This window comes from Amphiprion ocellaris, chromosome 7, assembly GCF_022539595.1.
Source record: "Amphiprion ocellaris isolate individual 3 ecotype Okinawa chromosome 7, ASM2253959v1, whole genome shotgun sequence".
Taxonomy (NCBI): domain Eukaryota; kingdom Metazoa; phylum Chordata; class Actinopteri; family Pomacentridae; genus Amphiprion; species Amphiprion ocellaris.
Window position 1 is genome coordinate 37,648,331 of NC_072772.1, and position 13,608 is coordinate 37,661,938.

Consider the following 13,608-nt stretch of genomic DNA (forward strand, 5'->3'; position numbering starts at 1 on the left):
AACTTTTGTGTTGGACGATGGACAGTCTTTTGCATTTTACACAAAACTGAACTGTGAAGGAAAAATGACTCTTTCCTGTTTCTAAGGGATTTCCTTGTAGCTGTTAGCTGACGTCATCCCAGATTACCTTCAGACAGGCAGACGCTGGAGGAGGAAGATCTTCCAGGACTCTCTGCTCTAGTCCATCTTAGATGTCATCTGTTCTGACTAAACAGACCAGTTGTCTCCATGTTGGTCTGTAATCTAAATCTGACCTTCTCCCAATGACAACATAAACCCAAAGATCAGAGAGAATCCTCAGAACTGACACTGGCGTTGCGTTCATGTACTGCTGCTCTGTTGGTGTCACTTCTCCTGATATCAGTAAACCTTACTCACAACCAGGCACGTGCGGGGGGCGGGGGTTTAAAGCACCTGCCCCTTTGCTCCTTGATGCCCAAAGTGCCCTGTTGTCAAAGTTGTTTTTTTAAATTCTATTTAATTTTGTTTTTATTTGTAAGTGTGTGTGTGTGTGTGTGTGTGTGTGTGTGTGTGTGTGTGTGTGTGTGTGTGTGTGTGTGTGTGTGTAAAAGTCTCTGAGGACCAAAATAATAAATAAAACAAAACTAAAAATAATTCAGATCTACCGTCGGTCGGTCACGTGATCTACGTAGACGTCCCTCACTGCTCTGAGGGGTCCAGATGTTCCCTGGAGCTCTGCGCTAGCGCCGCTAGTCTAGAAACCGGAGACCCGAGGGAGGACATCAACAACTGATGGTCCTGATGGAGAGGAGGTTCTGCAGCGGGATTCGTTTATGTACGGTGTATTTTTGCAAGATGACTGATGAAGTGAGCATCCTGTGTGTGTGTGTCTGACTCTAACACACACCTGTCATCAGTTCTAGCTGCTAGTTAACCACACAGCTGCTGAGAGGATAAAGTCTGCCAGGCTTCTTTTTGTTTCTGTATGTTTCTGTTGTCATGGGCAAAGTGCATCAGAGAGATGTATTATTTTACTGTCAGTGAGTTGCAGTGTGTTTCCTGTTTCTAGAGGCAATGAGACAGAGGTTATGTTATTTCACTGAAACTACGTACATGCATTTTCACATAATTTTGGACTATTGCAGTATAAATACAATAACAATAATAATTAGAAGAATTTGAATTGTGATTTTCTCAACTTCTCATTTAAAGATATCAGTACTTGTTTATAACATTTGTATATATAGACAAATTAAATATAATATGCCTAAATATAAAATATAAAACTTTTAGAACCTTGCTGTCTTGTGCAAAGTGGATAGTCAAACTGAATAAAAGTACAAATACATTTAAATACATGATTCCTATATCATTTAATTGTTTTTAAACTTATTATTAGCACTACGAATAATAAAGGGCAGATTATGAATCAGCATCATGGAGCAAATCCGTGGCTCTACAGTACATGTCTGGAAAAGGTATGAAATTTAAAAGCAAGGACTCCAGGAAGAGTAGCCACAGTTAAACAGTCCAGTGTCTAATGATGATGTAAATTCAGCTTCAAAATAATAATTTTTCTCACATACACTACATCACAGGTCAGAGTTTGAACCAATGACCTTCTGATCAGCAGTCCTGAGACTTAGCCACTGCTGCACCTTGTATTATGAGGTATGTTTCTGTATGATGTTTCAAATTCTTGCTTCATGTGCCCCCTTTTAACTTTGAGCACCTGCCCCTCCAAAGGTCTCTGCACAGCCCTCCTCACAACCCATAAAGCCCACAAAGGCCAGAAATTAAAGTTAGCTTCAGTGTTTTTGGTCCATAAATGCCAGAAATTTTAGTTAGATTCAGTGTTTTCAACTCATAAAGGCCAGAAGAGAAGCAGCAACTTCTCTTCTGGCCTTCATGGACCAAAAACACTGAAGCTAACTTTAGTTTCTGGTTCCTGCAGACGATGGCAGAACTCAGATTCACCACAGCAGAACAGAACGGAACCAGACCAACATGTCCAGAGAAAAACTAACTAACCCTAACCCTTTGGTCAGAAATGCTAAAAGGAAACAGAGGAAGTAGAAGTGATTCAGCAGCTGGTTGCTGTAGTTTGATTTATCTGCGTTTCATTTCCGTTATTTTCTGTATTGTGTGTTTCTGTACAGTAAGTAAAGTAAAACTCAATAAATAAACGTGTTCAAATGAAAACATGACGTATGGATGGGTCACATTTTGGTGGTGCACAAAACATCGTCCTGCCATTTGAAATCCTCCTCCGTCCTCTGCTCAGGACGCTCAGGGTCCACCGAGGAGGACGAGGATGAGGAAGATGAAGAGACGCTGAGGTCATCGGGGTTGGATTGGTCGGAGGGCATCGGCACGGCGTTGAAGGTGATGAAGCCGATGAGGATGATGACCAGAGAGACCAGGTAGAGTCCAGAGAACTGACAGAGAACAGCTTCAGGTTACTGCAGTACCTCACTGAATACTACTACTAATACTACAATTAATACTACTACTAATACTACCAATAATGCTACTACTAATACTACCAATAATACTACCAATAATACTACTACTAATACTAATAATAATAATAATACTAATAATATTACTAAAAATACTACTACTAATAATAATACTAAAAATACTACTACTAATACTAAAAATGCTACTACTAATACTACCAATACTGAAAAAGAAGTCCAGACTTTCAGCTTTAATTTGAGCATATTTACATCCAAACCATGTGAACGGTAGAGGAATTACAACACATTTAAGATGAACCCATGTGAGCCATGATACTACCACTGCCATGCTTCACTGATGAGGCCATGATACTATTACCACCATGCTTCACTGATGAGGCCATGATACTACTACCACCATGCTTCATTGATGAGGCCATGATACTACCACCACCATGCTTCACTGATGAGGAGGCCATGATATTACCACCACCATGCTTCACTGATGAGGTAACCATGATACTACCACCACCATGCTTCATTGATGAGGCCATGATACCACCACCACCATGCTTCACTGATGAGGAGGCCATGATACTACCACCACTATGCTTCACTGATGAGGTAACCATGATACTACCTCCTCCATGCTTCACTGATGAGGTAACCATGATGCTACGTCTACCATGCTTCACTGATGAGGTAACCATGATACTACCTCCACCATGCTTCACTGATGAGGTAACCATGATGCTACCTCCACCATGCTTCACTGATGAGGTAACCATGATGCTACCTCCACCATGCTTCACTGATGAGGTAACCATGATGCTACCACCACCATGCTTCACTGATGGGGTAACCATGATGCTACCACCACCATGCTTCATTGATGAGGTAACATGATGCTACCTCCACCATGCTTCACTGATGAGGTAACCATGATGCTACCTCCACCATGCTTCACTGATGAGGTAACCATGATACTACCTCCACCATGCTTCACTGATGAGGTAACCATCATGCTACCTCCACCATGCTTCACTGATGAGGTAACCATGATGCTACCTCCACCATGCTTCACTGATGAGGTAACCATGATACTACCTCCACCATGCTTCACTGATGAGGTAACCATGATGCTACCTCCACCATGCTTCACTGATGAGGTAACCATGATACTACCTCCACCATGCTTCACTGATGAGGTAACCATGATACTACCTCCACAATGCTTCACTGATGAGGTAACCACGATGCTACCTCCACCATGCTTCACTGATGAAGTAACCATGATACTACCACCACCATGCTCCACTGATGAGGAGCTCATGATATTTTTTCTTGTTTAGGTAAATGAATTCCATCTCAGCAGCTGTTCAGGTGAACTTTATGAAGTACAGCTGAGTCAAACTTTAACCTCCTCATCAATCATTAGCTCAGCAGGTCACAGTGACCCACTGGATTATCTGCTATAACTACTGCCAATGGTCCAACACCGTCTGCTGCTGATCAATGTTTTACTGAGTCAAACCAAAAGGATTCCATGTTAGAGAAAACCTGGACCTAGTTCACTGCCTCCCTCCTCACTATGTGGTGTGAATGCCTCTGGTTCAAGGAAGAGGAACTTAATCTGTTTGAGATCTTTAATACTGTCAGTACACATAGAATAAATACTACCAGCATGTGTAGAATAAATACTACCTCCAAAGTTGTTTAAATCAATCCAACTGGACTTTAAGAAAGTTCCTTGAAGACGTTTCACCTCTCATCCACGAGGCTTCTTCAGTTCTGGTGGTGTTGATGTTGCCTCAGCTTATAACCTCTGTGAGGTGTGGTCAGTATTATTCACATTCCGACAACCATCGCCAAGGCCCACCTGGCTCCTCAACGATGGTCGTTGGGAGCCAGGGAGTGACAAAGGGGGTCGCTGAAATGCGAGTTTCACCAAGCCCTCGAATGGTGGTCATTAACATGAGCCACTTCACAATAGTCATCCTGCTGAGTAGTTCTTTTGGGGAGTTTTGAAAGGACCTGATTGTAAATTGGCGAAAGATGATGTCACAGACCACCCCCCCTGTTCAGAGATGGCTTCTCCACTTTGACATGGATGGCTTCTTTCTCACCTCTCTCAAACCATGATGGGACTCATGTGAAGTGGCTCATGCTAACGACCACCATTAGCATACGAGGGCTCGGTGAAACTCACATTTCAGCGACCCCCTTTGTCACTCCCTGGCTCCCAACGACCATCGTTGAGGAGCCAGGTGGGCCTTGGCAATGGTCATCGGAATGTGAATAACACTGACCACACCTCACAGAGGTTATAAGCTGAGGCAACATCAACCACCACCAGAACTGAAGAAGCCTCTTGGATGAGAGGTGAAACGTCTCCAAGGAACTTTCTTAAAGTCCAGTTGGATTGATTTAAACAACTTTGGATAACCATGACCTGGATGAATGAGAAACTACACAGACAAATACTACCAGTATATGTAGAATAAATACTACCAGTATATGTAGAAAAATACTACCAGTACATGTAGAATAAATATTACCAGTACATGTAGAATAAATACTACCAGTACATGTAGAATACTATCAGTACATGTAGAATAAATATTACCAGTACATGTAGAATACATACTACCAGTACAGGTAGAATAAATACTACCAGTACATGTAGAATAAATACTACCAGTACATGTAGAATACTATCAGTACATGTAGAATAAATACTATCAGTACATGTAGAACAGATGCTACCAGTACATGTAGAATAAATATTACCAGTACATGTAGAATAAATACTTCCAGTACATGTAGCATACTACCAGTACATGTAGAATAAATACTACCAGTACATGTAGAATACTATCAGTACATGTAGGATACTATCAGTACATGTAGAATAAATACTACCAATATATGTAAAATAAATACTACCAGTACATGTAGAATAAATACTACCAGTACATGTAGAATACTACCAGTACATGTAGAATAAATACTACCAGTACACGTAGAATACTACCAGTACATGTAGAATACTATCAGTACATGTAGGATACTATCAGTACATGTAGAATAAATATTACCAGTACATGTAGAACAAATACTACCAGTACATGTAGAATACTATCAGTGTATAATATGGACTCACGTTGTACTGGAAGAGGAAGATGCCACAGAAGAGGCTGAACAGGTCGGCAGTGAGCAGCGACAGGTTAACAGAGGTGGCGCTGCTGAGCTTCATCACGATGGGCATGAAGCTGTACAGAGCAAACATACAGAGAGCAAAGGAGGCGAACAGCAGCCCTGAAAACACAACAACCGATCACTTTGTAGCATCTCATATCAGTTTATATGTGTGAAAATAATACAAACATTCATCTGTTGCAAAACCGGGTTCTTCTTTAGCCCCATTTTCTCTATGCAACTCTGAGCATCAATATCAGGGAATTTATCAGAGTTTAAACAGCAGAAAAGGATCCTCCTCAGAGGGAATGATGTCTCTAGATGGTCCTGGTTTCTTGTGGCAGCATCATGTTGTGAAGCACGGTGGTGGCAGCATCATGTTGTGAAGCACGGTGGTGGCAGCATCATGACATGAAGCCCGGTGGTGGCAGCATCATGATGTGAAGCATGGTGGTGGCAGCATCATGATGTGAAGCACGGTGGTGGCATCATCATGACATGAAGCACGGTGGTGGCAGCATCATGACATGAAGCATGGTGGTGGCAGCATCATAACACGAAGCACAAAAAGTGACTCTATTGACAAAATTTCTATAGTTGACCTACCGACAACTGTAAAGTTGTCGGTAGGTCTACTCTAGAACTTTCTCAAGGAGACGTTCTCCTCTATGGATTTCAAGGACCTGGAACTCTGGAAATATTCCCAGTGTGAAGGTAAAACTCTGATCAGTGAACACTAACCGACTCTCCAACTCCACTGGATCTCGGCGACTTGGTTCCTCTCCAGAACCACCCTGGACAGATAGAACAGCAGCAGGTTAGTCATGAAGTGGACCGAGCCTTCAGGTAAATGTAAGGTTCTTACATCTGCACGGCACTGATGATGGTACCGAACAGTCCGATCATCCCCAGGAACTCGACCCGGTTCCGTCTCTTCACCGTGTACTCCTGACAGATGTTAGAAACAGCGTAGAGCGTCGCACTGAGCAGAACCAGACCATCCCCCAGCAGCAGGTTAGAGGCTAAACAAACCAGAACCACAACCAGACCGTCACCTAGGAGCAGGTTAGAGGCTAAACAGAACCAGACCCACAACCAGAACCAGACCATCACCAAGGAGCAGGTTAGAGGCTAAACAGAACCAGACCCACAACCAGACTGTCATCTAGTAGCCGGTTAGAGGCTGAATAGAACCAGAACCAGAACATCTGACCCACAAATAGTCAAGAACTCACAGTGAGTTCACCTCCATAAAAACCCTGAATGACCATTTAGGTTAAAGTGACAAACTCATAATGACCAATTAAATCACAGCTGTACTCTGAAAAAATCTGTAAAAAATCTGTTAAAAAAAAAAAAAAAAAGACAGGAAAAAATGATTTGTGAAAAAATTTATCAACTGGATCTTCTCTAGTTTAACCCTGAGGTGTTTCCTGGTTCCTACTGGATCTTCTCCAGTTTAACCCTGAGATGTTTCCTGGTGTTCTTACTGGATCCTTGGTTCCGTCCAGACAGGAGATCCGCTCCAACCATTGCTCCAACTCCCAGCAGGCAGATCACCACCGACACGTAGTGGATCGGACGGTACCGGATCTTCAGAACCCACCAGGACAGAACCATGAGGACCGGGATCACGAAGCAGTCCAGCAGCTGAGGAGGAGGAGGAGGAGGAGGATGAAGAGGAGGAGGAGGATGAAGACAAAGATCAGGATGGTGTACTGGTGTATAGACTCACCTGGATGCTGGTCAGAGTGGTGTATTGGTAGGCCTTCACCACGGTGTAGTTTGCCTCCACGTCCACCAGTCCCAGCAGGAAGTATCTCCACCAGCTCCTCCTGACAACCTGTAAGATATTTCCATCTCCTGCGTTTTAAAGGAAACATCTCAGCTTCAGTCATTAATAATCAGTCATTAATAATCAATCATTAATAATCAGTCATTAATAATCAGCCATTAATAATCAATCATTAATAATCAATCATTAATATAATCAGTCATTATTGATGAATAAAACATTCATTTTCATTGCTATGCTGATGACACCCAGTTCTACCTATCCAGTAAACCAGCTCTAACTATCCAGTAAACCAGTTCTACCTATCCAGTAAACCAGCTCTCCCTATCCAGTAAACCAGTTCTACCTATCCAGTAAACCCAGTTCTACCTATCCAGTAAACCCAGCTCTACCTATCCAGTAAACCAGTTCTACCTATCCAGTAAACCCAGCTCTACCTATCCAGTAAACCCAGCTCTACCTATCCAGTAAACCAGTTCTACCTATCCAGTAAACCCAGTTCTACCTATCCAGTAAACCCAGCTCTACCTATCCAGTAAACCAGCTATACCTATCCAGTAAACCCAGCTCTACCTATCCAGTAAACCAGCTCTACCTATCCAGTAAACCCCGCTCTACCTATCCAGTAAACCAGCTCTACCTATCCAGTAAACCCAATTCTACTTATCCAGTAAACCCAGCTCTACCTATCCAGTAAACCAGCTCTACCTATCCAGTAAACCAGCTCTACCTATCCAGTAAACCCAGTTCTACCTATCCAGTAAACCAGTTCTACCTATCCAGTAAACCCAGCTCTACCTATCCAGTAAACCCAGCTCTACCTATCCAGTAAACCAGCTCTACCTATCCAGTAAACCCAGCTCTACCTATCCAGTAAACCAGCTCTACCTATCCAGTAAACTAGCTCTACCTATCCAGTAAACCCAGTTCTACCTATCCAGTAAACCCAGCTCTACCTATCCAGTAAACCAGCTCTACCTATCCAGTAAACCCAGCTCTACCTATCCAGTAAACCAGCTGTACTCTCCCACCCTCCTCCCCAACTATCAATCTGAAATAAAATCCTGTTTCACCTCAAACCTCCTAAAAAAAAACAGATTCTTCTCATTGGAACAAAATCAACTCTATCCAGAACTGACAGTTTCTCCCTCTCTATTGACAGCTCCTCTGTTTCTCCTCCCTCAGGTTCAGAGTCTGGGTGTCATCCTCCATTCCTCACTTTCCTTCCAGTCTCACATCAATGACATCACCCAATCTGCATATTTCCATCTTCCTCCCTCACCCCCCATCCTACCTCCATCGTGGTCCACAGCCTCCTCACTTCCTGTCTAGACTACTGGAACTCTCTCCTCTTTGGTCTCCCTCATAAATCCCTCCATAAGCTTCAACTGGTCCAGAACTCAGCTGCTCACATCATCTCCAAACCCCCTCATTCCATCACATCACCCCCGTCCTACAGCAGCTCCACTGGCTCCCTGTCAAACCCAGAATAGAATTCAAAATCCTCCTGTAAACATTCAAGGCCATCCACAACCTCGCTCTTCCCTATCTGTCTGATCTCCTTCACATCTCCTCCTCCATCCACCCCACAGTGGCCTCCACCCTCCTCAGCTCCATGAGGAACCTTCAGGGCCTTCAGGGCCTTCAGGGCTTTCAGCGCTCTGCTCCCAAACTCTGGAACTCACTCCCACCGGACATTCGAAATATTTACTCTCTGTCTCTCTTCAAATCCAAACTCAAAGCTCATCTGTTCAGGATTATTTATTCTCCCTAACTGCCTCTTTCCTTTTTATGGTTTTTATCTGTTCTGCTGTATTTCTTCTGTTTTGTAAAGTGACCTTGGGTCTCAAGAAAGATGCTTACAAATAATATATTATTATTATTATTATTATTATTATTATTATTATTATTATTATTATTATTATTATTATTATTATTATTATTATTATTATTATTATTATTATTATTAATAATAATAATAATAATAATAATAATAATAATAATAATAATAATCATTAATAATCAATCATCACTAATCAATCATTAATAATCAGTCATCAATAACCAATCATCAATAATCAATCATTGATAATCTGTACAGTAATAACCATTAATAGTCAATCACTAATAATCAATCAGAACCACTTCTAGTTTCTAGTTCTGGTGATTTTGGTTCTACTGGTTCTAATTCTGGTACCTGTCCTAGTTCTAGTTCTACTGGTCCTAGTGGTTCTTTGGTACCTGTTCTAGTTCTGGTTCTAGTTCTGGTTCTTGTGGTTCTAGTACCTGTCCTAGTTCTAGTTCTGGTTCTAGTGGTGCTGGTTCTAGTGGTTGTAGTGGTCCTAGTGGTCCTGGTTCTAGTGGTTGTGGTTCTAGTGGTCCTAGGTCTAGTGGCCCCAGTGGTTCTGGTACCTGTCCTAGTTCTGGTTCTAGTTCTAGTTCTGGTTCTAGTGGTTCTAGTGGTTGTGGTTCTAGTGCTTCTGGTATCTGTCCTGGTTCTAGTTCTGATGGTTCTAGTTCTTGTGGTTCTAGTTCTGGTGGTTCTAGTTCTGGTTCTTGTGGTTCTACTACCTGTCCTAGTTCTAGTTCTGGTTCTAGTTCTGGTTGTAGTGGTTCTGGTATCTGTCCTCGTTCTACTTCTGGTTCTGGTGGTTCTAGTGGTTGTGGTTCTAGAGGTTCTGGTACCTGTCCTGTTTCTAGTTCTAGTTCTGGTTCTGGTGGTGCTGGTTCTAGTGGTTCTAGTGGTTGTGGTTCTAGTGCTTCTGGTACCTGTCCTGGTTCTAGTTCTGATGGTTCTAGTTCTTGTGGTTCTAGTTCTGGTTCTTGTGGTTCTACTACCTGTCCTAGTTCTAGTTCTGGTTGTAGTGGTTCTGGTATCTGTCCTCGTTCTAGTTCTGGTTGTAGTGGTTCTGGTATCTGTCCTCGTTCTAGTTCTGGTTCTTGTGGTTCTGGTGGTTCTGGTTCTAGTGGTTCTGGTTCTAGTTGTTGTACCTGCGGTGCAGAGCAGGGTTCCGCTGTAGATCAGCAGCAGCAGCAGGTAGTGGATGAAGCTCTGCAGCATGGGGGTGTTCACCTGGAAGGAGGCCAAGAACTGGGAGGAGATGGCGGTTCCACAGATCAAAACCGCCAGACCCTGACCCATAGCCAGGGTCCGGACCAGATGCCTGGAACAGAACCAGATCTGGTTAAAGAACCAACAGATGTAAGACTCAGACTGGACAGGACTGGTTCTGGTTCTGAACCAACATGACATCACTTCCTGTCCACATTAAACCAGTACAGAGTGACTCCAGTGTTCTGGAGGAGCAGTGAGGGATGATGGGAGATGTTGTTCTGCCCCCTACAGGTCACCAGGAGAACTGAACAGCTGATTCTCTACAGGAACTTTAAAAAGATGATCCATAATTCCAGAAAATGAGTTCAGAATGACATGAAATTTGTCCTAAATGACTCTAAAATGATCCCAAAGACACAAACATGATCCAAAATGATGAGAAAAGATTCAATCTGACATAAAACTTGTTGAAAACGACCAGAAAATTGTCCAAAATGAATCAGAATTCACCCAAAATGACTCAAAAATGATTCAAGCTGACTGAAGATTTGCGGAATGACACTAAATTAGTCCACAGTGCTTCAAAAATGATAGAAAATGATTCAAAAATGATCCAGAGTTACAGGATATTAGTTGAAAATGAAATGAAATTTGACCTAAATTGCTTGAAAATGATCACATTTCTAAGTCAACAGTTGAATAAAATGATAGAATAAAAAGGTTCTGATCAGAAACCAGATTCAGTGTTCAGACTGGGACACCTGGATGGATGTAAAACTAATCTGGAGTCAGTTTTTACTAGAACTCAGATGTATTTTTGTTAAAAATTGGTCCAACTACATGAAATTTGGCTAAAATTACACAAAAAATGTCCTAAATTTTTCAATACTTGTCAAAAACTGTTCAAAATGACAAAAGATGTCCAAAATGACTCAGGAATTCCCCAAATTATTTCAAAAATGTCCTAAAGGACCTGATATTTTTTTCAAAATGACTCGAAAACTGTCCAAAATTTATTAAATCTAGATTATCTTCAGACTGAGACACCTGGATGGATTTAAATTGATCGGGGGTCAGTTTTTACCAGAACTCAGATGTGTTTTTCCTCCTAAATGTCATGGTTCTATCTGCTGGACTGATGAAGTTCTGAAAAAGTCCATTAGAAAATGATAAATCTGGACCCTCCTCTATGGACTTCAAAGACCTGGAATGTTCTACGTGAGACTAAAGACTGGAAGCAGGAAAGGAGAACGTCCCCTGGAGAAAGTTCTAGAGTAGACCTACCGACAACTGGAGAAAGTTCTAGAGTAGACCTACCGACAACTGGAGAAAGTTCTAGAGTAGACCTACCGATACCTGGAGAAAGTTCTAGAGTAGACCTACCGACAACTGGAGAAAGTTCTAGAGTAGACCTACCGACAACTGGAGAAAGTTCTAGAGTAGACCTACCGACAACTGTCCAGTTGTCGGTAGGTCTACTCTAGAACTTTCTCCAGGTAACGTTCTCCTCTATGGACTTCAAGGACCTGGAACTCTGGAAATATTCCCAGTCTGAAGGTAGAACTCTGATCATTGATAAAGAACCAGATGTTCTGGAGGTAAATCTTCCGTCCTTCTGATGGTCTTTCTGGTCACTCACCAGGTAAAAACCTCCTTTGGTCTGAAGTTCCTGATCTTCTGCAGGAATCTTCTGCTCAGGTTCTGCTTCCTCTCCAAGTCCTCCATGTTTTCTCAGCTCTGATGCAAGAATCTGAGCTCCTCCGTTTCCCCCGAGAATGATTAACGGCTCTGAGGTCAAAGATTCCTCTGCTTCTTATCAGGAAATGAAGGCTGGAGATAAGACGTGGAGCTGACCTTTAAGGACCAGGAGCTTCACCAGAAACACACCGAAGAACTCCTCTCTGGTCCTCAGTTGAAGTTAATGAAACACAAACGGGTTTATGTTCCACTGAGACGTTTCAGAGCAAGCGGGAGGTTAAACACTACTGTCTGAGTCACAAGGACACTTTAATCAGGAATATCCAGGGTTTTCTGTCTGATTTCATCAGAAATATTCAGGATTTTCTGTCTGATTTTGGGAGGATTTTTTTTTTTTTTAAATGCAGGAAGCAGAAAACAGTCAGCTGTAAATATGAGATGTTACTGAGAACTAAAATAAGAAACCTAAAATAAGACCAAGAATGAAGGTTTGATTGAGGACGTGAGGAAAAAGCATACAAAAAGACATCAAAATATTCAAACAACAACAAAACAAAACAGCATAAAACACAAAAATATAACAAAACAAATGCACCAAAACAAACAAACACAACAAAACAAAATAAACATAACAAAGCAAACACAAAAAAACAAAGCAAATGCAACAAAACAAAATAAAACAACAAAACAATCAAATAAAACAAAATAAAATAAAACAACAAAACAAAGAAACACAACAAAACAAACACAACAAAACAAAATATACATAACAAAACAAACACAAAACAAATGCAACAAAACAAAGCAAACGCAACAAAAAATAAAACAACAAAACAAACAAAAAATAAAACAAAACAAAATAAAACAACAAAACAAACAAAACACAACAAAACAAGCGCAACAAAACAAAGCAAATCCAACAAAACAAACAAACAAAACAAATAAACCTAACAAAACAAACAAAACAAAATAAAACAAACAAACATAGCAAAACAAACAAACACAACAAAACAAACAAATAAAACAACAAATAATAACCCAACCTATTAGAAAAACGTCAGATTATTGTTTATTATTTATTTATTTACATTTTCTCCATCTCCACCATCTGTCCCTCAGTGCCTCCAGAGTTATTTATGGACATGTTTACAAACAACACAGGAAATAAACAACATCAATAAACAGACATTAATGATCAGTGATGTTCTGAAGCCCCTCCTCCTCCCCGTGTTGCTTTTTAATCTGGATGGTGATTGGACGCCTCCAATCCATTCCATAATTCCACATATTAAACATCAAAGGACTTCAGTGTTGTCTGAAATCTACCAGGTTTGAATTTTAATCCCTCATCGCTGTTAAAAAAAAACAGCTCTGGATGTTTACAGGAAGTTGTTTGATTGTTGTTTATTATTTATGCTGTTGAGTTTCAGTATGTTTTT

General features: G+C 41.3%; 1 protein-coding gene across 1 annotated transcript; it reads right to left on the reverse strand.

Moving 5' to 3' along the window:
* Positions 1-502: 502 nt before the first annotated feature.
* On the reverse strand, positions 503-12,241 carry LOC111563042 (solute carrier family 35 member F2-like). The gene is made up of 8 exons (XM_023261927.3): positions 12,111-12,241; positions 10,408-10,580; positions 7,357-7,484; positions 7,112-7,271; positions 6,487-6,643; positions 6,363-6,415; positions 5,587-5,741; positions 503-2,399 (listed from the first exon to the last, which is right to left on the reverse strand). The coding sequence occupies exons 1-8, from the start codon at positions 12,194-12,196 to the stop codon at positions 2,181-2,183; spliced, it is 1,131 nt and encodes a 376-aa protein (XP_023117695.2). The 5' UTR covers positions 12,197-12,241; the 3' UTR covers positions 503-2,180.
* Between the last annotated feature and the right edge of the window lie 1,367 nt (positions 12,242-13,608).